Here is a 26,678-nt window from a genome sequence, read left to right on the forward strand (position 1 = left end):
TTTTTTCCCCCTCTCCTTAAGCTGTTTTTAACAGAATTTTATTTTTAAATGAAAAAGAAAAAAAATCTTTATAAGCAATCTCTTAATCACTACTGCATTACAGCCATTACTCAGTGTATAAGTCCAGTTATTTCTTTACGTAATGTGATGCTGCAACAGCTGCTGGTGGAGTGCTGGGTGTCACGGGTGACACGTGACAGTCCCTTCATCACCTTATTCCTGACTGTGGCCCCCTCAGTATGTGCCTTCACTCCAGCTTTTCTTTTTTTTTTTTGCCTTAATTCTGTGGTCTTGCTGTCTGGGGCGGTGAACAAAATGCAACACTTGCAGTTTTTATGTATAAAACAGTATTTCTTATTTATAATAAAGTCTGAATATTTGTAACCCCTCACACCTCAGCCGCCTCTGGTGTGTTGCTTCTTGGGGAGGGGGGTGTGGAGGTGTGGGGTGCGTGTTGATGGAGATGTGCCTCACAGAATGTTAGGGTTTGGAAGGGACCTTTAGAAATCATCCAGTCCAATCCTCCTGCCAAAGCAGGATTGCCTAGGACAGGACGCAGAGGAACACATCCCTGGGGGTGGATTTTGGAATCTCTCCAGAGGAGGAGACTCTGCAGCCTGCTCCAGGGTTCCAGCACCCTCACAGGGAAAAAGTTTTTCCTTATGTTCACGTGGAACCTCTTCTGCTTCCGCTTGCACCTGGTGCCCCTTTTCCTGTCATTGGACATCTCATCTGTAAGGTTTGCTTCTGCAGGGCGTAGAAGCAGTGGAACACAGAGGGATGGCACTGCCTTTGCTCATGGCTGGCTGGCTGTCTCGCCCTTTTACTGGTACAGGCAAAGCAAGGCCAGACATGACAGCGCTTCCTTGCTGTGCTGCTGCTACCCAGCCCTGCCCTTCTTGCTCACTACCTCTCCTACCATGTCCCAGGCAGGGCATAACTCTCCTGTGAACCCTGGTGTTCTGCTCTCCTGCATGTCCTGATGGAACAATCTCCCCTGCTCTGAGTGGCCTTGGCTGGCGTGAGTTTGCTCCTGAACAAGGGCTGATCCCAGCTGCACCTCTGGACCCACCAAAAGCAGCTGTGAAACCAAAGCCAGCTCTAAACTTAAAACATCCCAGAAGTCATCTCCAGAAGGAATGCCACATGTTGCTGAGTAAGGAAGAGACATGTATTTGTATGTGCTTTTGTGTGTGTGTGTTAAGGATCAACAAATACTGTCATGGTGCTTTCAGTCCTGGGTGATAGAACAGGTTCTCTATCTTGAAATAGCTGCACCAGGGAACCACCACAAGGAAGGCATCTTGGTGTGCTGCCCCTCAGCCTGCTTTGAGGAGCCCAGGGCACCCATCTGGCTGAGGAGAGAGTGAAGTCCAGGTTTTATGGCTGCACAGTGTGTTTGGTGATACTGGCAGGGCAGGATTCCTGATTTTCCACGTTGAGGAAGTCCCGGGTGGCAGGATAAAGGTCTGCTGCCAGACTCAGGAGAAACTCCTTGGGTTCAAAGAGGCTGGTGCTGAGCAGGTGTGTGCAGGTAGGTGGCAGCAAGGCCAGTGAACAAGCAAACAGAAAAAAGCTTGAGACAAGCCACTTCTCAACAACCCCTGTCCCCAGAAGCAGCTCAGGACTGGAGTAAAGGAGAATCTTGCAGCTCAGAAGGTCTCTTGTGGAGGGAGGTTTGAGGGTACCAGGGATGAGCTGAGCTGTGAGAACATGGGCAACAGTCTAGAGTCACTTTTCTGTAACGAGGCACCAAAAAGAGTTTTCTTCCTTGTTTAAGTCAATATCTTCAGGGCTTTCACTCATCTATCACTTCCCACCAGCAGCCATCAGCATACTTCAGATTGTTCTGTGGATTCAGGCTCTTCGGAGTGGTTCATTCTGCCATGGCCACATCCTCAAGGACTGATACATTTGCCAACCACTGCAATGATTTCCTTGTGGAGCAGCTGAAGAATGAGCACAGGGCATCTTCAGAAGGACTTCTCTTTCATTGGAGGTTTATGATTTGGGTTCTCCAGTGGAGAAATTTGATTCATTGCAGTGGCTGATGAGCACCATTACTCTTCATGTCTCCCGTCTCTTCCACCTGTGTTCGCTCTGGAAGGTAATACTTTTGCTAACCATGTTTATATGAGACCTTTTCTAAACGGTCCTGCTGCAGTGACAGGCAACATTTTCTCTGTGGAGGGTGGTAGGCATCTGTTTGTTCCAGATCTGGTGTGTTTAGAATATCAAGGCCCCAGAAAACAGATATTTTGGTGTGGCACATATGTGTTGGTGTTCAGTGGTGAACTTGAAGGATGGTGGAGGATGACGAGGTAAGAGTAACATGAGTAAATATGCAGAAGTGACTGGAGAGAGAGCTGTGTCAGTGTCTTGTTTGCAGAAGGGAAGGAAGAGGCGGGGTGGTAACTCTGAGACAGAAAGGATAGTGCAGAGGAGCCAGACAAGGGGAAAGTTTCCTGGTGGTAAGAGCTGGTCTGCCAAGAGAGAAATCATCCAAGGACCATGGTCCAAGTGAATTGCTGTACTGACAGCACTGCTAGAGGAGATGAGCTTCCTGGGCTGGGCAGTGTTGGTGGGTAGGAAGGGTGCAGCAGAGGTGTTTGAAGCAAGTGATGTCCTTTAGAGCAAAGTTATAGAACAGTAGGAGTTGGAAGGGACTTCTGGACATCATCCAGTCCAACCCCCTGCCAAAGCAGGATCACCTAGGGCAGGTCACACAGGAACACATCCAGATGGGTCTTGAAAATCTCCAGAGAAGGAGACTCCAGACTGGGCAGCCTGGTCCAGTGCTCCCGCGCCCTCACAGCAAAGAACTTTTGCCTCACGCTCAGGTGGTGCCTCCTGTGTTCCAGTTTGTGTCCATTGCCCCTTGTCCTAATCCAGGGCACCACTGAAAAGAGACTGACCCCTGCTTCTTGACACCCACCCTTCAGATATTTATATGTATCTTCTCATTGTCTTCAGAAAGCCCCAGGTCTCTCAGCCATTCCTCATTGTAGTCATCCTCATATACTAGACAGTGTCAAACAGAGGCTGTCTCTGTTCCTCCTGAACTGGGGAGCCCAGAACTGGACACAGTACTCCAGATGTGGTCTCATCAGGTCAGCATAGCAGGGGAGGAGAACCTCCCTTAAGCTGCTGGACACGCTCTTCTTGATGCACTCTAGGATTCCATTTGCCTTTTTAGCCACAAGGGTACATTGCTGTCCCGTGGATAACTTACTGTTCACTGGAGCAGCTTTCCAACAGGCCAACCCCTGAAACCCCAGAAGAGATTGTGTTTCATTAGAGGAATGAGTAGACCCTAAAACCTGCCAAATCGGTGGGAACACCTTAAATAGTTTTGTCTTGCTTCTTAAAAAACCCTTAAACTAGGAAAGACAACCTTGGGTGCCAAACCCCAACATGCCACCAGTGTGTATGTGAAGCTGGGTTCCTTGCTGAGATCTATATTAAGCTCCATCATGTGAGATTAAAAGGAAGCAGCCTGTCGATAAGAGAGTTGACTCAGAGGAGGCAGGTCAGCCTGGCAAAGGGAGGTGCAAAGATGTGGTGAATTCAGGCTGGTTGCACCCATGAGATCACCAGGAACTGTGGAGGAAAGCCCTCTGAGTCAGCTCCAGGTGCACAACTGTCTGGAGGCTCTTGGGCAGCATAAGAGGCTTAGATGAGGACTCGAGTGTTAATCACTGTGAGTTTGTTACCTCTGAAATGAGCAGCAAATCAGCATCACTGGGCTGAGTTTCAGTCCTGAATGCAGAAGGTGACCTGAAAGGTCTTAGGCTGGGGACAAATTTGTTAGATGTCTTCACTCCATCTAAAAGTGCTTATGAAGCACTCAGGCCACTTGCGGCAGTGTCCCGTGACAGTAAGCAGGGCAGATGCTGTGACGCTGCGCAAGGGCCCGTCCTTCCTTGTGATCCTCTCTGGTGGGCTGCTCTTGAAGGTCAGGTGAACGAGCTGCAGAATCTCACTTATCCTGATACATTCAGGACTAGGGGGTCTTCTGCCTGCATATTCTCTTTTTCCCTGTAGAAGCATTGTATTCTCCTCCAAGGCAAAGGTGAGGGGCATGATAGGATTTGCCTTTATGTCTTGTGTGGTTTGTTGGCTGCCCTTGAGACTGAAATGTAAATGGACCTGGAGCTGTGCAGCCCAGCTCCATCAGTGCCCCTGTACAAGCCTTTTTACTTTCTGTTTCACTTCTCATCTTTCTAGCATAGAAGTGGTCATTCCAGGCAGGGCCAAGGATCCATCCAACTCCATGTTCTGTCTCAGGACCCAAAGTGGACAAATGTGTGTGATGACCCCTGGCCTCAACCCTATTTCTAGGTCTGGAGATTTATTGAAACTGATTGTCGTCTGGTAAATCTCTGCTCTGCAATTCTGTGTCCAGCTCTGCAGTCCTCAGCACAAGGAATCACAGAATCACCAAGATTGGAAGAGACCTCAAAGATCATCAAGTCCAACCTGTCACCACAGACCTCATGACTAAACCATGGCACCAAGTGCCATGTCCAATCCCCTCCTGAGGACATCTATGTGTTGGAGTGGGTCCAGAGGAGACCACAGAAGTGATCTGAGGGCTGGAGCCTCTTTGCTGTGAGGCCAGGCTGAGAAAGTTTGGGTTGTTCAGCTTGGAGAAGAGAAGGTTCCATGGGACCTTGCAGTCTTCCAGTGCTTAAAGGGGATAGTCAGAAAGCTGGGGACAGACTTTTGTTGTGACAGGATAAGGGGTGACAGCTTAAACTGAAAGAGGGAGATTGACACTAGAGAGAAAGAAGACATTTTTTACACTGAGGTTGAGGAGACTTTGGCCTAGGTTGCCCAGAGAGGTGGTAGAAACCCCACTGCAGGAACCATTTCAGGTCAGTTTGTCTTGGACTCTGAGAAATCTGCTCTAGTTGCAGATGTCCCTGCTGACTGCAGGGGCATTGAACTAAATGTGCTTTAAAGGTCCCTTCCCATGCAAACCAGTCTGTGGCTACGAAATCCCAACAGATTTGTTTTCCTAAGCACATGCCAGAACTGTGCTCGGGGTCTTTTTGCATCTCCAGCAGCCTTTGGTTGTGAGGCCCTCTAGTCACCTCTTCCAGCTGGTTTTGAGCCCTGCTCTTGCAGGTTGGTTGGCTGGCCCTGGCTTGCGAGCAAACAGCCCCCACCCACCCTCCCCATGCTTCCCGTGAGCTCATCATGTTTCATTTATCTCCCTGGAAGCCGCCTGCATGCCCGGGCAGCCCGGCTCTTCCCAGAGACAGCAGCTGGGATGGAGCTGGGTGAGCAGGATGGGCAGGAGGAGTGTCTGCAGGGGCTGCAGCTATATTTTCTTCTTTCCTGTGAGCTAGAACCCCTGGAAGGATGCAGGCAGAAGGTCTTTGGGGTGTTGTGCTTTGTCAGTGGTGCAGGTGGGCCATAATGCCTGGAGAGATTTCAAAGCTGCGTAGATGTGGTGCTGAGGGACGTAGTTTAGTAGTGACCTGGCAGTGCTGGTTAACGGTTGGACTTGATGGTCTTGAGGGTTTCTCCAACCTAAATGATTCCATGATTCTGTCTGTGCTCCCTGGGCTGGGCTCTCCTTGCTTGGGGTGAGTCAGCCCACGGCACAGGCGCTCTTCCTGTTGGGAGTGACTCAGGTGGAGCAGCAGATAAAAACCACCCGGAAAGAAAGCAGTAGGCAGCGGCTCGGGAGCTCCGTGTGCTCCCTGGCTCCAGAAATGGCTGGGTGCTGGCTCCTGCCCCTCTGCTCCCTCGTGATGTTGCTCCTGCCTGCAGCCCTGAGCTCCAACGGAGGAGAAGGTGAGGCTTTGGGAAGGTTGGCTGCTCCTTCTTGCATGCTGGTGTGCGATCCTGACCTGCAGCCCTGCCCCAGTGCCTGAGAGTAACTGGGAGCCAGCTGGGTGCTTCTGGGATGCTCTCCCCTCCCGCCTTTGGGATTAAAATTGGGGTTTTAGGTGCTTCTCCTTATGCTTCCCCTGGGATTAAATATCCCATAAGGTCTTTGGGTTTTTTTCTGGTATCCCCTTTAGATGTCTCATTTCTGTGTGATTCTTTATTGCTCTTTGATCATCTGAAAGGTCTTTTCTGGCCTAGATGATTCCATGATTCTACCTGGGTGGGATTTGGGCATGAGGATAAGTGTTACCCAGGGAGCAGGTGGCTGAACCCAGAACTTTCACAAAGCCTCAGGAAGAACTGGAAGCATCTCAGATCCGGTTTGCTGTAGTAACACGTGCTGTGTTTGTGTTTTGTGCCAGTCCGTGGGGCTTACAAGCTGCCCATGGCCCCATCACACCCCGTTGCAGGCGGAGACTCTCCCACGGTTCACAAACTTAAAACCCATGGAGGATCCTCTTGGATCTGCAGCTGTAGCAGAAGACGCAGTGCAGGGACATTAAGGTTTTGGATGCATTGGCTGATAGTCTGGGGATGGGGGTGCTTGGCCAAGACTGGGTTTTCACAAGTATTTTGTAAATGCTGAGTGATTTCAGGGTATTTTTTTGGTCAGAAACACACCCCTGGGGCTTGGAGTTGGTCTCTTCTCAGTTTTCTTTCAAGTGCAGTGCAACGTGATAGGGGAAAGAAATGCTGACTAAGTGTTTTGTGTTTGTTTTCTTGTTAAAAAGACCTGATTTGCTTGATGTGCTGCTTGGATAATTATCACAGCGGGCTTAATTACATGCACATTTGAAACTACTGCTGTGTATTCTTCCCACCCCCTTCCTGGCAGAATGTTGGGAATTGCTGCTTTTCCCTGGACTCTCAAACCTATTTCTGCACCTACCTAAAAGTCACAGTTGGTAACTGGCCAGGCTTCAACGCTGCAGCAGACCTTCTGAGGCACAGAGTTCCACCACGGTGGGGGTTGGAAAGGGCCTCTGGAGATCACCTAGTCCAACCCTCCTGCTAAAGCAGGGGCACCTAGGATCACAATGTCCAGGTGGGTTTGGATTCTCTCCAGAGAATGAGACTCTGCAACCTCTCTGGGCAGCCTGCTCCAGGGCTCCACCACCCTCACAGCAAGAAACTTTTCCTTTGTGTTCAGGTGGAACCTCCTGCATTCCAGTTTGTGCCCAGTGCCCTTTTTCCTGTCACCGAACAGAGTCTGGACCCATCCTCTTGAACCCTGCCCTTTAGCTCTTGCTGAGCATTGATCAGATTACCCTCTCAGGCTGCTCTTCTCCAGGCTCAACAGGCCCAGGTTCTCTCAGCCTTTCCTCCTCACGGAGATGCTCCAGGCCCTTCAGCATCTTTGTAGCCTCCACTGGACTCTCTCCATTTTAGTTCCCTGTGTCTCTTGAACTGGGTAGCCCAGAACTGGACCCAGTTCTCTAGATGTGGTCTCACTAGGGCAGAGGGGGAGAAGAACCTCCCTCAACCTGTTGGTCACACTCTTAATGCACCCAGGATACCATGTGGCCAATGCGGGTGTGGGTGAAAAGGTGAAGACGGTTTGGCTCCTGGTGGGTAGTTTCTCCCTGCCCATGCTTACAGAGCCCCTGGAGCTCCAGGCAGGTTTTCCTGCTCCTCACAGACTCAGGGCCAACCTCATTTCCCAGTTCTGTGGATTTCAGTAGATAACCTAGTGGGTCTGAAGCTGCCTATATTCTTCTCCGAGCCTTTCTGATGTGGGACTTTTTCAGTACAGCAAATAAGGATTTTTCATGCCTTATGCTGCTGGGCAGGAGCTGGAGGAGTGATATCCTGCTGGATGTATGCCATAGACCTCCTTCATCCTGACATAGCACTGCAGAAATCCAGCTGCAAGGCTTCTCCTTTGCAAAGCTTGTTTTCCTCCACAGCTGTCTGAGAACTCCATGATGTCAGGGCAGTCTCAGTGTACCTAGATACAAAGATGATCCTGTCCTTCCTTGGTCCTCATTTTCCAGCAGCTCCTGTGTGCTCCATCTTGTTAGCAACTGCAGTGCCTCACTCTTGGGAAAAAATAACCTGCCTGAATTCTCAGGCATCCAGGAGAAGACCAGCAACAGGAACAGCTACACCAGTGAGGTGGTGGAACTAACCTGCACCAACTTCTTAAATGGCTTTGGATCTGTATCCATGCTGGGGTTGGAAGGGTGGAGAGTTGGCTCTTAACATGCTGCAGCTTTAGAGCCAGACCTGAAGAAAGGTTTTTGTTCCCTGAGGGAGTGCTGCTCACACCTGTAATTTAGCAGCACAGTAAAGCTTCCAGATTACGTAGACTGGTGATGCGTGGGTGGAGCTGAAGATGATCCTCATGGAGAACTTGATGATCCTTATGGATCCCTTCCAGCTTGAGGCATTTCAGCTTTAGTGTAGGGGAATGAGGGGTGGGACTGACCCCAAGTAGTCCTGAGCCCAAATACCTGGGGAAAGTCCCACAGAGCTGCTCTTGGTGGGCTGTTTGTATTTTCTCTGCCCTTTCATGCTGGTGACATCCACTGAGGCTCTAGACACCCTAAGAGGCAGGACTTCTGCACCCATAGGTCCTCTCCCAGCAGGCTGGAGTGGCAGTAGATCTTCTACAGATGGGCCTTGGTCTCTTGGCAGCCAGGCTGCAAGGCGAGAAGTGCATCTGCCAGAGCTGGAGAAATGTCTCTCCCTGTTTGTTGGAGCATGAGGTCACCTCTGCTCCTGGCAGCAGGCCCAGCTGGCGCTCTCTGAGTGCCTCTGTCTGGTATGTGGGTGTTGATGGGTGTGTGAGGGAGGTGGGCAGTGCCCAGTTGCAAGCGTGCTTGGGTGGTGAGCACAAGAGGCGGCTTCTGCTCCCCGGAGGCACAGATGCAGAGAAACAGGGACCTTGTATCCTCAGGCTAAGCTGTGCCAGAAGAGCAGTGGGAAGGAGGAGCCCCTGTGTGTGTCAAGAACAACCATGCTGCAGGTTTCTGCTTGCTTTTGGATTTCCTCCACGTCCCTGTGCTGTCAGAGGTGACCTAAGCTGGGAGTGGGAAGTCGGAGACAGTATTTCATGTGCCAAGGAGGTCAGCAGTGAGCAGAGTTTCTTGGAGGGAGGTTGAGGATCCCATGGTAGCATCAGGGTGGTTTAGAACAGCTCATCAGCAGGCTCTGCACCCCTGTGGACCCTGCTTTTCCCTCAGAGTGTTTATTTCTCCATTCTTTGAACCATGTCTGCTTTCCTCGGTGGTGCTAAGGAACTCATCATAAATAAAGGTCCTCAGGCTTAAACACTCTAGAACTGTCTGCCAGGGGCTTGGCAAATAGATGAGAGGAAGCTTCAAGAGAAGATCTAGGTAAGTCTATGAAGAACAGTACTAGAGCAGGCATGTCTGGTGAGATACCTGCCAGTCTGCTCTCCAAAGGTTTCATCTGTCCTGGCTGTGGTGGGATGCAAAACCTCACACCTGTCCTTCCTGGCATCCACCACATAGCAATAGGGGCAGCTGCAGCTTTTCCTCATGGGGATGGTGGGGTGAGATGACCTGTGTCATCCTGCCAAAACCTTGCTTGGCTTGGGGTGGTTTGCCCATCCTGAGCTGTGCCAGCAGTGAAAGCAGTCATTGCTCCAAAGTGTGAGGATGAGGAGCGTGGTGTGGGCACTGGTGGCACAGGGGTGGCTGATGGAGACAGGGCTTGTGTTAGCAGAGCAGGAATGGGAGGTTTGCATTGCATGTGCTCACTCCTTGCTCATCAGGGTGGGATTACAGCTTCATAGCTGGTGCCCTCACCTGGAAGCATCACCTGACATGTCTCTGCTCCCCCTAGTCTGTGACTGCAACGGGATGTCCAGGCAGTGCATCTTCGACTGGTACCTGCTGCGGGAGACGGGGAACGGGTACCGCTGCCTCGGCTGCCTGGGCAATACGGAGGGTGTCCACTGCGAGCGCTGCAAGGAAGGCTTCTTCCGACAGCGGGACCAGGACTGCTGCCTGCCCTGCCGCTGCCACCCACAGGGTAGGTGGCTGCTAACCAGGAGGAGAGAGGTCTGGGTCAGGGGGATAGGGGGGCTTAAAGAATCACAGATTTGTTTTGGTTGGAAGAGGCCTTTAAGAACATCATGGCCAAACTGTTAACCTAGCATTGCCAGGTCACCACTGACCCAGGTCCCCCAGCACCACATCTACATGACTTTGAAATTCCTCCAGGAATGAGGACTCCACCACTGCCCTGGGCAAGCAACCAGGCCTAGGCAACCTTTTGTGGGAAGAAATTGCTAATGTTCAACCTAAACCTCCCCTGGTGCAGCCTGAGGCCATTTCCTAACATTTGATCCCCACCTCACTCCGATCTCTCAGGGAATTGTAGAGAGTGAGAAGGTCTCCCCTCAGCCTCCTTTTCTGCAGGAAAAACAACCCTAGGCTCCAGGTCCCTACACACCAGACCAGAGCATCACAAGAGGAGTGAGTGGGGCCAGCTTGGCTCCAGGTGGGATTATCTGGGGAGCTGCCAGAGCTTATCACTTTGTTACTGCACTGTAAGTCACAGGAGCTCCTCCTGGGTTCTTCATTGCTTGAGGCTGGGAATTCTTAATTCTGCAGCAGCTCCAGGCTGCATCCAGACTTCTAGACCCACCTGCACCTTAAAATAATCACAGGCTCACAGAACAGTTTGCACTGGAAAGGACCTTCAAAGATCACTGAATCCAACTCCCCTGCCATGGGCATGGACATTTTTCGCTGGATACGGTTGATCAAAGCCCCATCCAATGTGTCCTTGAACACTTTCAATGATGAGGAGCATCCATAAGTGCTTTGGGTGACCTGTTTCAGTGTCCCACCACCCTCACCATAAGCATTTCTTCCTTATGTCCAATTTAAATCTGCCCTCTTTTAATTTAAAACATCTACCAGTTCATATCCAAGTCCTTCTCCACAGGGCTGCCATCCATCCATCCATCCATCCATCCATCCCCCCGTCCTGTATTGATACTCAGGATTGCCATGACCCAAGTGCAGGACCTTGTGTTTGATCTTACTGAACTTCCTGAAGTTCACATAGGCCTATTCCTCCAGCCTGCCTCCGGATGGCATCCCTTCCAGCTTCTCTGTCAACAGTCCCTGTCTTGCTGAGAGGGACCCTGCTCTGCTTTGCCCTGGATTCAATGAGTGTCCATGAACCTGCTGATGCCCTCAAGGACCTGCTCTGTGGGGAGACGCTTGCCTCTCCTAGCTGTCACCCTTTTCTTGAGGACAACAGCCAAACCCCAGTGCAGGCAATGGTGGCTTTCACAGGCTTTGAGTCAGGCTGATGCTTCCTGGGTGTCACAGTGCTTGGCAGGCTCCACAAAGGCTTGTAAAAGCAACAGGGTAATTCCCAAGTTTATGGTGGTGTGCCTTGGAAAGGGAGGTGGAGCAAAGTACTACAGCACTGGAGGAGGCTTCACCCTTTCCACCTCCTCTGGCAGCTTCCTGCAGGCTGCAGGACTATGAGACGGGATGTCTAGCTCTGAGGTGTTTTCTGTGGGCCTTGAGGTGGGTACACAGTACATGGGATGGCTGCCTCACCTTTGATTTTTGTGTTGCTCCACAAGCAGGTAGCTCATGCATCTTGCACTGAGGTGCTGTAGATACCAAAATGCATGTTGGTCTCTGCCAATGCAGGAAGATCACCAACTGAACATGATAAGCAGGTGCAACAGGACAGAGCAATAGCTTTGATGGGGTGAGAGGGTGAATATCCCCTGGAACGCCCTCCATACTGGTGTACAAGGAGGACCCAGTAGCAGGATGGCTGCTGGTGGCTCTGGCATCTTCTCTCCTTAGTGCCTGTACAGGGGGTCAGAAATCAAAGTTCCTGCCATGGCCTTCAGCCCCATAGGGTCCTTAGAGGCACCAAAATCAAGGTCTACAGATGCCTACTAGAAAGGGTCTGGCAAAGAAGAAAAAAATTCTCTGCTTGATTTGCATGTCTTGGAGTTCATCTTGTCCTTTACAATGACCTTTATGGTAGAAAAGAGGAACCTTGTCCTGGGTATCTGATAAATGCCTGATAGGATTTACATCTTCCAGGTCTCCTGCATCAGACAAGGAGGCTGGAGCAGCTTTAACAGCCAGACTCGGTGTCTCAGCCCCATGACAGGATCTCAAGGGGGACCTGTTGCTGAGTCTGGGTTGCCTGCTGGCACCATTGCAGGGAGGTGCCTATCCCAACTGTTCCTTCCCCTCTTTCCACAGGTTCCCTCAGCCCACAGTGTGACAGAGATGGTTGGTGCAGCTGCAAACCTGGAGTGATGGGCAAGAAGTGTGACCAGTGCCAGCCAGGCTTTGAGTCCCTCTCCAATGCTGGGTGCCAGAGGATCGGGCAGTAAGTGCTAGTGACTATCAGTGGCATAGTGACAGCTACAGGGCCAGCCTCCAGAGCTCTCTCAGCTGCTGTAAAGAGCCCATGCAAGGGCAGAAGCAGATTATCTCATGGCAGCATACCAGCAGCCTTAAGCTAACCTTACCGGGAGTGGGCTTGAGAGGGGCTGGCCCTCTCTTCCAGCCTGCAGAACTTGCTGTCACTCAACAGTGCCAAAATCGGAGCTCAGCATCTCTCTGGGGCTTTATTATCCATATGAAGTCAAACAAGCAACAGACAGGCTGTGGGATGTAGAATAACCATGGTGGGCCTGTCTGGTGTCGGTGCCCCTCCCAAGGACTGCCCCCATGCAAGGATGTGCACACAAAGAGCAACTCCTTTCCTTGCAGGAAGCCCTGTTTGAACATCTTCTGAATGCTGCTGGTTTGGCTTCCTCAGTGTTGTGTCCTCCTCTTCTTTGCTTCATAGACTCATAGAATTATCAGGGTTGGAAGAGACCTCTTGGATCATCATGACCAAACTGTTAACCCAGCACTGCCAAGTCACCCCTAAACCATGTCCCTCAGCACCACATCTACATGGCTTTGAAATCTCTTCAGGGTGGGGACTCCCTGGGCAGTCTGTTCCAGACTTAGACAACCTTTTAGGGGAAGAACTTCTTACTAAAGGTCTTTTCCAACCTGCTCTGCTCTGCTCTATTCTATTCTGTTCTGTTCATGTTCAACTTAATCTTCCCCTGGTGCAACCTGAGGCCATTTCCTCTTGTCTTATTATTTGTTACCTGGGAGAAGAGGTTGACTGACACCACACTGCAACCTCTTTCAAGGGACTTGTAGAGATAGAAGTCTCCCCTCCACCTTCTCTTCTCTAGATTAAATAACCCTGGTTCCCTCAGCTGCTCCTCACCTGACCTGTTCTCCAGACCCTTTGCCAGCTTCATTACCCTTTTCTGGACATGGTCTAGCACCTTCTTAAGTGAGGGCCCAAACCATGGGGACAATCACTTCACTACTACTGCTGGCTGCACTATTGCTGATACAAGCCAGGATCCTGGTGGCCTTCACCCTGCTGCTGCTCCCTGTTGGGGCCCCTGGGAGACAGGGGGTGGAGGCAACGGGTGGCTGCCTGCAGCCATACTGCCAAACCTGCCTGAGCCTTCCAGTACTACTGCTGCCTGTTGGAGCTCAGCCAAGGTCTGTTAAACTCAGTCAAGGTTTATTAATCTGAGCAGAGGTTCACTTTGCTTCTGGGTCTGGTGCTCTGGGGTATCCTGGGGGGCTAGCATTGGATGCTGTCTGAACCTGGCATCCATTCTGCTGCAGCTGGATCGCTTGGAGACATGGCTCTGCCGATTATTTTTCTTCTTCTGGTATGGGATTGGTAGCTGGGAGGTTCTCAAGGTCTTGTATGACTCCTGGGGACTCCAAAGCTGAGCTGGAAATCCAGATAGAGCTTCTCACTGTGCCCTTGCAGGAGCCAGCAGTGTGAGTGTGACCCAGCTGGCAGCATCGGGGGCTGCTTCTCCGGCCTCTGTGTCTGCAAGGAGAGCACCACCGGAGAGCGCTGTGAGAGGTGGGTGTGAGGAGGACTGTCCAAATCATTGTGCTCCATCTCCCTGACTTGCACATCCCAGCCTTTGAGTGACCTTGGACCATGACTATGTTGCATGGCTGTCACTAGAGAGCTGGTTGTGTTGATCAGGAAGAGGAGAAAATGGACTTGGCTGTTGTCACCTCCTTGTGTTTCCAGGTGCAAGCGAAACTTCTACAACTTGGACGTCGGAAACCCTGCGGGATGCTCCCCGTGCTTCTGCTACGGGCACTCCACTGTGTGTGTCAGTGCAGACAACTACAGTGTCTACAACATCACCTCCACCTTCCAGCAAGGTGAAGCCCACGCAAGACATCTCTTACAGCAGGACATTCCCTGTGGCTCCTGCAGGTGTTTAAGTGGAACCTCCTGGGTTCCAGTTTGTGCCCATTGCCCCTTGTCTTGTCACTGGGCACCACTGAAGCGTTTGGTCCCATTCTCTTGCCCCCCAGCCTGTAGCTATTGATCAACATTGATCAGCTCCCCTCTCAGGCTGCTCTTCTCCAGGCTAAAGAGCCCCAGGTCTCTCAGCCTTTCCTCCTCACAGAGATGCTCCAGGCCCCTCAGCATCTTTATAGCCTCTGCTGGTCTCTCTTCAGTACTTCCCTGTGTCTCTTGACCTTGAGAGCCCAGAACTGGACCCAGTACTCCAGATGTGGCTTCAGTAGGGCAGAGTTTGCCCTCCCTTCTCTTTGACATACTGGAGGAATCTCCTGTTTTGAAGCTCTGCTGGGAATCCTTTTGATGAGTGGGAGGGCTTCATCATAGGTAGAAGTAGGGTATAAAGGTTGAGGGAAGCTTCATCATGTATTTCTCCCAGTTGGGAGAAAACCTTTATGCCCAGGCTGGCTTGTTTCAGCACAGGGCCATCTGTGCTGCCCCCTTGGAGGTCAAGGGGTAGGAAGCTGAAGGAATTTGATAACAGACAACTTGAGGAAGTTGCTTTAGTCCTGGAAACACCTTCACTGTCCCCCTGACTGCTCCTGGTTTGTGCTCCAGGTGCTGAAGGATGGCGAGGTGTCCATGAAAGTGGCTCCCCAGCCCACCTCCAGTGGTCCCCACGCCATCAGGATGCCTTCATAGTGGCAAGGAGATCGGAGCCCATATATTTCGTCGCACCTGGTAGGTGTGGGATTGGCAATCATGTCTCCTTTACATGACCTGATACCATAAACCCAACCTTTAGGAGGAAAGCATCATTTTAAGCCTTGAATTTTCTCCCTTCCTTCCCTTTGCAGCAAAATTCCTTGGGAACCAGCAGCTGAGTTACGGCCAGACACTCTCCTTCGATTACCGTCTGGACCGAGGGGGACGCGAGCCATCTCCACATGATGTGGTCCTGGAAGGAGATGGCCTGAGAGTCACAGCTCCCTTCCTGCCCCAGGGGAAGATCCTGCCCTGTGGTGTCAGCCATACCTACACATTCAGGTAAAGAGGGGTGTTAGTGCATTTGGGGAAGGGTGAGTATGAAAGACTGTGACTTCAAGGAGCTCCTGGATTCAGCTCTGATCCCTCAGGATCCCAAAGGGTTGCCTGGCTTGGGTTGGATGCATCTCAGGTCCTTCCCTCCCGGATGAGGAGTTTGCTTTGTGAGAGGGGCAGTAGAAGAGCTGGCATGAGGTTGAGCTGGGTACTTTGCTGGGGGTCAGACACATGGGTGGAAGCTGTTTCCCAGAGCCTTGAGCTCAGGAGGAAGATGGGTGAGAGCTGCTGCATTTTCTGGGTGAGACACCTCATCTTCTTGAAACTGGTTCCACTTCTCCCCCAGGTTGGATGAGCACCCGAGCAGCAAGTGGATCCCAAGGCTGAATCGCTTTGAATATCGCAGGCTGCTGGGAAATCTGACAGCTCTCTGGGTCAGAGCCACCTTTGGGGAGTACAGTAAGTGGAGGGAGAGCCTGCAAGCCCAAGGTTGGCTTCTCCTCATTGCTAGCCAAGTCTTCAGATGGAGACACCTTTGCTGGAAGGTATTAACAAGTCTTAGAATAGTTTGAGTTGGAAGGGACCTTAAAGATCATCTAGTTCTATCCCCCCTGCTGTGGGCAGGGACACCTCCTACTAGACCAGATCACTCAAAGACACATCCAGCCAGGGCTTAAACTCTTTCAGGGATGAGGCATCCACAACTTCTCTGGGCAACTCATTCCAGTGTCTCATCACCCTCACAGCAAAGAACTTCTTCCTAATGTCTAATCTAAATGCACCCTTCTCTAGTTTCAAACCATTGCCCCATCCTGTCACTACAAGCCCTTATAAAAAGTCCCTCCCCAGTGTAGCTGCCTTCAGGTAATGGAAGGACACATTAAGGTCTCCTCAGAGCCTTTTCTTCTTGAAGCTGAATAGCCCCAACTCTCACAGCCTGTCCCCATAGGGGAGGTGCTGCAGCTTTCTAATCATCTTTGCAGCCTTCCTCTGGACCCTCTCCAACAGATCCATGTCCTTCTTGTGCTGGGGACTCCAGAGTTGGATGCTCTACTCCAGATGGGGTCTCACAAGAGCAGAGTAGAGGGGAAGAATCCTCTCCTGTGACCTGCTAGTCACTCTTTTGATGCAGCCCAGGATACATTTGATTTTTCTAAAGTGCTCTAAAATGGGCAAAATTAAATAATGAACAAATTGAACAGAATGGCAAAAGTGGGGACAGGAAAGCTTCAGCTCCAGTCTGTCTGCCCCGGGTGTTGTGGTGAAACATGCAGGCACTGGAAGTCCTGGGTACAGGGGTGTTGGGGATGGAGCTGCTGGTCCCCACAGGTGACTGGCTGTATCTCTCTGCAGGCACTGGCTACATCGACAATGTCACCCTGGTGTCAGCGCAGCCTGTGGCTGGAGTCCCTGCTCCCTGGGTGGAACACTGCGAGTGCCCGGCGGGCTACAGGGGCCAGTTCTGTGAGAGGTGTGCCCCTGGCTACCACAGAGATGTCCCCAGCATGGGGCCCTTCAGCACCTGTGTGCTGTGCAGGTGCCAAGGGGGAGGAATTTGTGATCCTGACACTGGTAAGAGAAGCCACCACCATGCTGTGTTTGAAGGGGTGTGGGATTGCAGGGTGGCTGGCTGTGTCCCAAGAAATGAGCTACAGGCAGCTGTGGGGGGCACTGAATGGGGCAATATCACTGACCTGGGGGACTGGAGGGTGGAGGAACATCATGGACAGAACCGCCCAGAGCACTGTGGTCAGAAGCAGAGGGAAGATGATTTGGACCCAGTCAGGTTCTGTCTGCATGGACAGAATCATGGATTCATGGAATCGTTTTAGTTGGAAGAGTCCTTTAAGATCATCAAGTCCAACCCTTCATGCGGCACTGCCAGGTCACCACTAAACCATATCCCTCAGCACCACATCTACATGGCTTTGAAAACCCTGCAGGGGTGGGGACTCCACCACTGCCTGGAGTAGCCATTTCCAGGCCTTGACAACCTTTTTGGAGAAGAAATTATTCCTAATGTCCAACTTAAACTTCCCCTGGTGCAACTTGAGGCTGTTTCCTCTTGTCCCATCACTTGTTACTTAGTCCTTCACCATGTGGGAAGGACCAACAGGCAGATAAGCAGAGTATGTATGGACAGGTGTGGGCATCTCAAAGGCTCCAGTGGAGGATGCTGGACCATAGGTGCTTGTGCTGCAGTGGGTAGCACAGCCACCAGCAAAGGATGTCCAGGAGGTGGACTGGTGGAGCATGTCCTACCAGGGGTGAGAGCAAACTAAGCCCTTTCCTTTCTTCTTCAGGTGAATGCTACTCAGGAGATGAAAACGTGGGCAACATTGTCAGCTGCCCCTTTGGCTCCTACCGAGACCCCCAGCAGCCCTACAGCTGCAGACCATGTCCCTGCAGCAATGGCCAGGGCTGCTTGGTGATGCCTGGTGGTGAGGAGGTCATCTGTGACCACTGTCCTCCTGGAGCTACTGGTAATGCCCTTCTACACATTGCTTCTGCTCTGCTTATCTCCAGAGCTTCTGCCCACTGTATGGGGAGATAAAGGCACCAGTGGGTCAGGATGCTTGAGGCTGAGGGGATCATCCTGTGTTCTCAGCCTACAGCACCACTGCTCCCACCTGTAACACGGTGTTTTGGCCTCAAGGGCTGTGCTGAGCACACATGACCCTGTCCCAGGGAAGGTTCTTATCTCACCAGATACTATGGAGGGGAAAAGGATAGGTACAGAGGGGAGGGAACAGAAAAACAGGGGTAAAAAAAACCCAAAACACTCCCCCCCCCCCAAAAAAAAAAAAAAGGTAGGAAAGAACTTGCCCAAAGTCAGTTGTTGCACCAAGCTTCTGAGAACCTGCCTGGTGGGTGCTGCCTTGGCTGTGGTGGTGAGCAGAGTGCAGCTGTTGCTGTGCTAACCTTGATGGAGCTGATGTTCTTGTTTCTGCGGGGCAAGAACGTGAGCTGCTGCTCCTCCTCCCTCATCCCAGGAGCCAGCTGTGAGTACTGTGCTGATGGCTATTTTGGAGACCCGGTGGCTTCCCAGCCCTGCCAGCCGTGCCGCTGCAACGGCAACGTGGAGCCCAACGCCGTGGGCAACTGCGACCGGCGGACGGGAGAGTGCCTCAAGTGCATCTACAACACCGCCGGCTTCCACTGCGATCGCTGCAAGGATGGCTTCTTCGGGAACCCCCTGGCCCCTGACCCTGCCCACAAGTGCCGAGGTGAGAGCTGGGCACTCTCTCTGAGCTGGGGAGGGGCAGTGCAGAGTGGCTTGATGGGAAGGGGGAAGCTGCGAAAACTGAGACTGGAAAGTGGGTGCACAGGGCTTAAACAGTGGGAGAAAAGCAGGAGAGCATGGATGGATGTGCTGAGACCTGAAGTGGGAACAGGCTCGTCTGACCCTGTGGCACTCCAACCCGCAGCCTGTGAATGCAACTCGCTGGGTGCTGAGCCCCTGAAATGCAGGAGTGATGGGAGCTGCATCTGCAAGCCTGGTTTTGAGGGCCCCAACTGTGAAGAGAGCGAGTGCCCTGCTTGCTATGACCAGGTGAAAGCCCAGGTGAGTATCTGTGGCAGCCCTGGGACCACTGAAAGGCAAGGGTTGCAGAGAAACACTTACCCTCAAGCATCAACAATAGGGTGGCCAGAAGCAGCAGGGCAGGGATTGCCCCCCTGGACTGCACACTGGCAAATCCACACCTTGAGTATTGTGTTTAGTTTTAGGCATCTTACTACAGGACACTGAGGTGCTGGAGTGTGTCCAGAGAAGGGTAACAAAGCTAGTGAAGGGTCTGGAGAACAGGTCTGGTGAGGAGCAGCTGAGCAAACTGGGCTTGTTCAGCTTGGAGAAGAGGAGCTTGAGCAGAGACTGATGGCCTGGTCTACTGTGATTGCAGGTGGACCTGTACCAGCAGCAGCTGTCAGAGCTGGAGCTACTGTTCTCAGAGGTGCAAGCTGGCGGTGGGACTGAGAGTCAGGAGCTGGAGCGGAGGATGCAGCTGGCTGAGGAGATGCTGAGGACGATCCTTGGGGAAGCCCTGAGCCTACAAGGTACCACTCATTTGCTGCCTTTAGATGGGGCTATCTGTGCTGTATCAGGGAAAGGCTTTGCTGCTTGTGCCTTTCTGCTCAGTGATGAATTTCTCTCTAGCATTCCTCCTTCCTTCTCACCAGCCTCTGACAGGTCTCTGGAAAGCCGTGTGGCCAGGATGAAGGGACAAGGGTCCAGCTCTCAGAGCCGCTTGGACGAGGTCAAGGCAACAGTGGGCAGGCTGCGGTCTCTGGGAAGCCAGTATGAGAGGCAGGTGCAGGAGACCCGGCGGCTGCTGGAGAGAGCCAAGCTGGACCTGGACCGCAGCGGAGCTGCCCTGCATCGGGTGGTAAGAGCATCTTCATGCAACGTGCCCCTAGTCTGGCCCAGGGCTGAAGAAACTTCCATGGAGAAAGCAAGAATTTAATGTACCCCTGTTGCTGCATTTTGTGAGTGCCAAGATGTTCTGGTGGTCCTTTCTGCAGGACTGGGACATGGAGAGGTGCTGGCAGGGGTCTTTGAGGGGCTAGGTTGTGCTATGATTGCATCTTTTGCTGATGAATTGGATGGAGAGCAGGGAAGAACACTCACCCCCTTGCCTCCTTCCTCCTTAGTCCGTTCCTGTTTCAAACCTTCCTGGAGGCCCCAATCAGTTCTTGACGCTGGCCCAGGAGGCTCTGAGACTGGCCAACAGGTGAGTCGCTCCCATTGTCACCTGAGAGAGATGGGAGGGAGACTGAGATCCGGCTAGATACCTAGAAGGTCCTTTCTGTGGGTGTTTGCCCCAGTCACCAGGCTGAAGCTGCCAGAACCCCTGTGCCAGCCCTGAAGCAGAGCAAGATGTAGCTGCTGGGCTGGCTTCACTGCCCTAGAGAGCTGTCCTTGGTTACCTTTGAAGGTGGTGTTGGATGTGTTGTAGAAGTATCCTTGGGGTCAGAATTTCTCGTGGATGTCCAGTTGGAACTGCTGTATCTGCCTCCCCTCTGGTGCTCCTCTTCCTATTGCACGTGCAGGAAGGACAAGCCAAATATGTGTCCCCTTCTCCAACATGCTGCATGCTCTGAGAGAGTTCAGTCTGAGTCTTGCATTTGGGTTACAACAACCCCAGGAATGCTTAAGGCGTAGGACAGATTGACTGGAAAGCTTCACAATGGAAAATGACCTAGGGGTGTTGATCAACACCTAGCTGAATATGACCCAGCATGTGCCCAGGTAGACAAGAAGGCCACCAGCATCCTGGTGTGTATCAGCAATAGCGTGACCTGCAGGACCAGGCCAGCAATAGTCTCCCTATAGTCAGCACCTGTGGGGCTGCACCTTGAGTACTGGAGCTCACCAATGCACCAGTACCAGTGCACCTTGCTCACCCTTTGACAGTGGGTTCATTTTTAGGCTATTCATTCTAAGAAGGACATTGAGGTGCTGGAGAGCATCCAAGAATGGGAAGAAAGCTGGTGAGGTATCTAGAGCACAAATCTTGTGAGGAGCAGCTGAGGGAACCAGGGTTGTTTAGCTCAGAGAAAAGGAGGCTGAGGAGAGACCTTCTAGCCCTCTACAGTTCCCTAAAGAGAGATTGGAGCCAGGTGAGTGCAGCTCCCTTCTCCCTAGTAGCAAGTGACAGGACAAGAAACTACCACAGGTTGCACCAGGAGAGGTTTAGGTTGGACATGAGAAACAATTTCTTCTCTCAAAAGTGTTGTCAAGCCTTGAAACAGGGTGGTGATGGAGTCCCCATCCCTGGAGGGGTTTAAAAGCTGTATAAATATGACGCTGAGGGATGTGGTTTAGTGTTGTCCTGGTAGCACCGGGTTAAAGGTTGGACTCAATCTTACAGGCTTTTCCTAGCCTAAACAGTTCTATGATTCTGATTCTGTGATCCAGAATCACTAAATCCGAAAGTAAAGCAGACAGCTCAGGTGGGAAACTTTTCTCACAACCCCTCTCTGTGTTTTGCAGCCACTCACAAGCTGCCGGCACCATTGACCAAGCTGCGACGAGGGCGTGGGAGGACACGCAGCAGGCGCTGGAGCTGGTGCGTGCAGCGGCTGGCCGAGAGGAGGCTGCTGCCGGCTCCCTGCGAGGGCTGCTCCAGACGTGAGTGCAGGCTGCCTGTCGCGGGGGCGTTTGGGAGGGCGGCAGGGTGTGGCCAAGTGTCCATGCCCCCTTCCCTGCCTCCCAGGTTGGGTGACAGAGCATAACAAAATGTGTATTTGAACCTATTTTAATAATTTGATGCCTTGGGCAGTGTTACCTTCAAACAGCGCCGGAGCTCCTTCACACAGCGTGTTCTCAGCTGCAGTTGCTCGGTTGTGGGTGTTGCATTCCACATATAAAGACAGTTAAATGATTTAAGCACAGACCTAACATTTCCAATACAGCGATTCAAGTTGGAAATAAAGGTTCTGTGATTGTGGTTTCCCAGCAAATGGGATTCTGTGGCAGAGGAGCCAGGGACTCACAACTTGCTCGTCTGTCTGGTGTCTTCCCAGATGCTGTGGCTACAACTCGAGCAGTCCTTGGCTCGGAGAGGGCTAGGGGGCCTCTCTTGTGTGCTCTGTTGCCAGATTGTAGCCTCCTCTGGGATTCAGTTCTCTTGGAGCTTTTCTCCTTTCTGCCTCGTTCCAGATGCAAGGCCTGGGTGTAGCTGCTGCCTGTTAGGACAAGTTCTTCAGCTGCTACTCGGGCAGCATTTGGCTCTTGTTGCTTGCTGGGTGAGAACAAGGCAAGTTGCCTAACTTCTCATCTGGCTGAAATACTGTCCCCAGACAATTAATGCCTTTTGGTAACACAGAACCCTGTTCATTGGACCTATGGGATGGGTCATATCCAAACATGGCCAGGGACACACAGAGTCCACAGCTGTGTTACAAAGTTAATCACACATGCTACACATTTGCTTTGACCATCTGGACCCCAGGAATGGTCCCAGCTTAGCACATTCACAGGTGCTTAGCTCATTGTCTGGGCTAGGGCATATTTTGGGGTTTGACCCTTCAGGACACAGAGATAAGCAGCTGGTGACAGAGCAAGCAGGGGCTTGTCTGGATTTTGGTCACTAGCAGATCTGAGCAATGGAGATGGAGCATTGATGACTGGACTCAATGACCTTAGGGGTGTTTTCCAAATGAAACAATTCTATGATTCTATGATTGCCAGCTCTGTGGAGCATCTGCTTCCCACTGATGCTCCTGGGGACCTGCCTGCAGACAGGGAAGGGGTTTAACACCATGTGTGTTAACAGGCTGCTGGGACCAACTTCTAGGTGTGGTTGCACACCTGAGTTGGATTTAGCCCAAAGCAGGATTTAACCCCTTGTTGCCTGGATGGCTTTCTTGGTTGGACTGGTGTCACCTCAGGCCCCACGATGGTGCTGGGCCTTTGCACACTACTTGGTGAGGTGTGAGCAGCAAGCCTGGACAAAATGGAGAAGCTAAACAGGGATGTGCAAGAGGAAACATCCAATGGTAGGATAGGAATTAACAGAGCTACCATGGAGCCTGGGAGGGTTCAGCTGGTGTGAAATACCTTTGGTTTCTGGACCAGGAGCAAAGAGCCAGGGGACACCCCAGGGTTGTCCCTGGGGGTGAGATGTGAGGATGTTGGTGGTTAGCTTTCCCTGCCTGATCAGCTTGCATGAGGCCTTGGAGAGAGTGAACAAGTTAGTGTTGGACATGTGCTGTGGTAGGGGGTTGGCAGCTTGGCTGGGTGACGCTTTTCATCCTCCTGTCTGTGCAGGTATGAGGAGCTGAAGTCACTGGCTGGAGGCCTGAAGGCTGAAGCTGATGGGATGGCCCCTGAAGCAGACAAGGCTTATCAGGGCAGCCGGGAACTCCTCAGCTCCCTGTCCCACCTGATGAAGACCAGCATTGGATCCTTTGAGGTGAGGACTTCATGACTACTGGACCAGGAGATCTCCTGTTCTCCCCTGTGCCCTCCCTGCTACTTTGCTAGCAGCTCAGCCCTTCCCAGGTGTCCATCCCCACTGGAGAGCCATTGGATATGCATCTTCCCACCCTTTTGCCCCTGTAGCTGCCTGTGCCACCATACTGCTGCTTGCCATGGTTGTTCCCAGTAAACACTGGGGAGATGCTGGGACTCCCAGGCAATCATCTCATCTCTGTGTTTCAGGGGGAGGCCACCCAGCTGAAGCAGGATGTCAGTACTCTCCTGAGCACGGTGGACACCTACATGGCACAGTACAGGCAACTGAAGAGCCGCACGGGGCGCTGGGAGGAGGACATCAAGCAGCTGCTGCAGAGGGGAGAGGGCGAGAGAGCGGTAAGTGGTTGGCTGGGGACTATGACTTGAGTCACCTTCAGCATGAGCTGGAGCCTTGGTGGGATGCCCATGGCACCAGCACCACAATGTGCTGTCCTAACTTCTTCACCAAAGGGGATGTAGCTCTGCTCAACCTGATACAGGATAGTCCCTTTCCTCTGCTTGGGGCTGATCATCTAGAGCTGCTGGCAGACCTCACCATGTTGTGCATAGCTGCTGCTGAAGGGTCTTACCTGCATGTCTCCTCCATATGAGGTTCCTGGAAAGATCAGAGCTTAGATGACTCAAGATGGCTGGAGCTGGTTGAGGAGCACCAGCACAAACCAATGCTGACAGACCAGGATGGGGTGTCTTTGATTCAGGGGCTGCAACAGGCATTTGGGCTTCTGGGTCTTCTCTCCCAGCACAGTTCCTTGTGGGCAGCTCTGGGACTGTCTGATGCTCTTATACTGTGCCCTTCATCTGCCTGTTGTGTGCCTTTGGCTTGTTACAGATGTTGACACAGCTGCTGTCCCGAGCCAACCTTGCCAGGAGCACAGCCCTGCAAGCTGTGAGTGCTGGCAATGCCACCTTCTATGAGGTGGAACAGATCTTGAAGAGCCTCAGGGGTAATGTTCTAGAAACCCTTCCTTCCCCTCCCTCGTGGGATCTCATAAAGCTGGTGTGGCTTCATTTCCACTTGTGCTTCTTCCAGAGTTTAACCTGCAGGCAGATGATAAAAGAAGAGAGGCAGAAGATGCTATGATGAGGCTACAGATTATCAGCAGTATGGTGGCAAGTGCCAGGGAGAAGACAGACCGAGCTGAAGGGATTCTGGGCAGTGCTGCTTCTCAATCCAAGGCAGCCAGCAGCACAGCAGAGGAAGCAAAGTCGATCACCATGGGGATCCAGCAGGTGAGGACAGACTCTGGTGCTGGTGCTGTTGCAGAAAGGGGTTTGAAAGAGAAAGCTATGGAAGGAGAGGAGATGGTTGATAGCTTCATGGTGGGCACGATGCATTGACTTGACCAACAAAGCCAACAGCATCCTGGCTTGCACCAACAATAGTGTGACCTGCAGGACTAGAATGGTCTTCATGTGCTCAGCACTGGTCAGGCCACACCTCGAATACTGGGTTCAGTTTTGGGCCCCTCACTCCAGGAAGGACATTGAAGTGCTGGAGCTTGTCCAGAGAAGGGCAACAAAGCTGGTGAAAGTCTGGAGAACAGGTCTTGTGCAGAGCAGCTGAAGAACCTGGGGTTGTTTAGTCTGGAAAAGAGGGGAGACCTCATTGCTTTCTGCAACTCCCCAAAAGGTTGGAACCAGCTGGGGGTTGTTTCTTCTCCCAAGTAATAAGAGATAGGACAAGACAAAATGGCCTCAAGTTGCCAGGGGAGGGTTAGGTTAGACACTGAGGAACAATTTCTTTCATGAGGGGGTTGTCAAGCCCTGGAACAGGCTGCCCAGGGCAGTGGTAGAGTCCCTGTCCCCGGAGGGACTGAAAAGCTGTGTAGATGTGGTGCTGAGGGACATGGTTTAGTGGTGACCTGGCAGTGCTGGGTTAACGGTCAGACTTCATCATTTTAAAGGTCTCTTCCATTCAAAACAGTTCTATAGTTCTATGACTTTCAGATCTGATGTGTTGACTTTTAAGCTGGTATTTGTCTACAGTGGACCCTGCAGATACCAGAGTTGGCTGTAGATGAGAGGGGGGTGTGTGGATCTCTGCACATCTGTCCCATGAGGTATCTGTGGCATCTCACTATAGCCAGCTTTTGGAGATCAAGGTGGTGTTTTCTACTTCTACATCTGGAGTCACTGGCAGGCTTGTAAGCTCCCAGGGTTGGTGTTGGTAGGTTTGACTCCTAAATGTGTGTTGTAAATTCCCAGGGACTTGCTGATGTGTGCAGGTGGGGTTGAGCCATGGTCCTAGAAACAACTGTGGAGCAACTGGCAGGGGAACATGAAGGACTCAGGAGAGCCTGTCCCTGTAGTCCCTGTAGAAAGAACCAGTTTCCACCAGCTCCACACCTTGGTGCACCCAGAATGATTTTGGCTGTGCTCTGCCCATCTGAAAGTGCCTTTGCCTTCCCCAGGAGATTACACGGCTGAGGGTGGAAGCCAACAAGACAGCTGATGGTGTCCTTGCCCTGGAGAAGGCAGTGGCCACTCTGCAGCGTGAAGCCAAGGAAGTGGATGGCGAATTTGAGAGGAAGCTCTCAGAGGTTGAGGCAGATGCTGCTGGGATACAGGAGGTGGGTCCCCATCTCCCTTGCATTGACCCCTTCCCTGTTGACTTTTGGGCCAGACTTGACCTTACAGCTGCCATCTTGCCTTCTTCAGACAGCTCAGGAAGCTCAGGTGGTCCACACCAAGGCTGCCCAGGCAGGGTTGGTCGTGCAGGAGACATTGAGTGCCCTGGAAGAGCTGCTGCGTCTTATGAGTAGGTTTTGCACCACTATTGTAGGGCATTGATGGACACAGGTCCTCACTTGGGTCTAGACAGGGATGCTGGGAGTTGTGTGAGAAGCTGCCTCAGGTGGTGCCTGTAAGAGGCCTGGGCAGCAGGACAGAGAAGTATCTAGAAAAATCTGGTGCTCAGACTCCATGAATCATTCCCTCTTCCTTGCTTTCCTCCTGTGCAACAGACCAGCCTGGTGCTGTGGATGAGGATGGCCTGAAGCAGCTTGAGATGAATTTCAGCAAAGCCAAAACCAGAACCAACCAGCTGAAGGATGAGATGTTGGAGCTGGAACAGACAGCTGCGCTGCAGAAGGCCCGGGTGCGGACGCTGGAGAGCAGCATTGACGAGATCCTGGCAGATATTAAGAACCTGGAGGAGATCCAGAAGAGTCTTCCTCCAGGCTGTTACAACACGAAAGCCATTGAGTTGCCATGAGAGAGCTGTGGAATGGCTGCAGCACCTGCCAGGCTCTGAAGGCAGGAGAAGCTGGCCCAGCTGCTCTCTCTAAACCTGGCAGGACCAGCTGTGTCTGATTGTGTTGAAGTGATCCTTACCCTCAAGCTTGGTGTGGTGGCTGAAGGCCACATCCTTATGCTGGCCCTGGAGACTGCCTCATTTATCCAAGTGGTCTGTCCCTTGGTCACAGGAGGAAGATGCCTAGTT

The 26,678-nt window shown here is 52.1% G+C and overlaps 1 protein-coding gene across 1 annotated transcript; it reads left to right on the top strand.

Annotated features, from left to right (window-relative positions):
* The first annotated feature begins 5,723 nt into the window (after nt 1–5,723).
* Nucleotides 5,724–26,595, top strand: LAMC2 (laminin subunit gamma 2). The gene is made up of 23 exons (XM_009909129.2): nt 5,724–5,805; nt 9,712–9,900; nt 12,120–12,249; nt 13,720–13,818; nt 13,996–14,132; nt 14,836–14,958; nt 15,075–15,264; nt 15,605–15,717; nt 16,612–16,830; nt 17,562–17,741; nt 18,252–18,485; nt 18,687–18,823; nt 19,161–19,314; nt 19,438–19,643; nt 19,909–19,988; nt 21,251–21,388; nt 23,030–23,174; nt 23,423–23,572; nt 24,066–24,180; nt 24,267–24,466; nt 25,648–25,806; nt 25,895–25,994; nt 26,200–26,595. Exons 1-23 carry the CDS (start codon nt 5,724–5,726, stop codon nt 26,448–26,450), a joined length of 3,531 nt encoding a protein of 1,176 aa, XP_009907431.2. The 3' UTR covers nt 26,451–26,595.
* The last annotated feature ends 83 nt before the right edge of the window (nt 26,596–26,678 follow it).

The sequence above is a fragment of the Dryobates pubescens genome, chromosome 11, assembly GCF_014839835.1.
Source record: "Dryobates pubescens isolate bDryPub1 chromosome 11, bDryPub1.pri, whole genome shotgun sequence".
NCBI classification, from domain to species: domain Eukaryota; kingdom Metazoa; phylum Chordata; class Aves; order Piciformes; family Picidae; genus Dryobates; species Dryobates pubescens.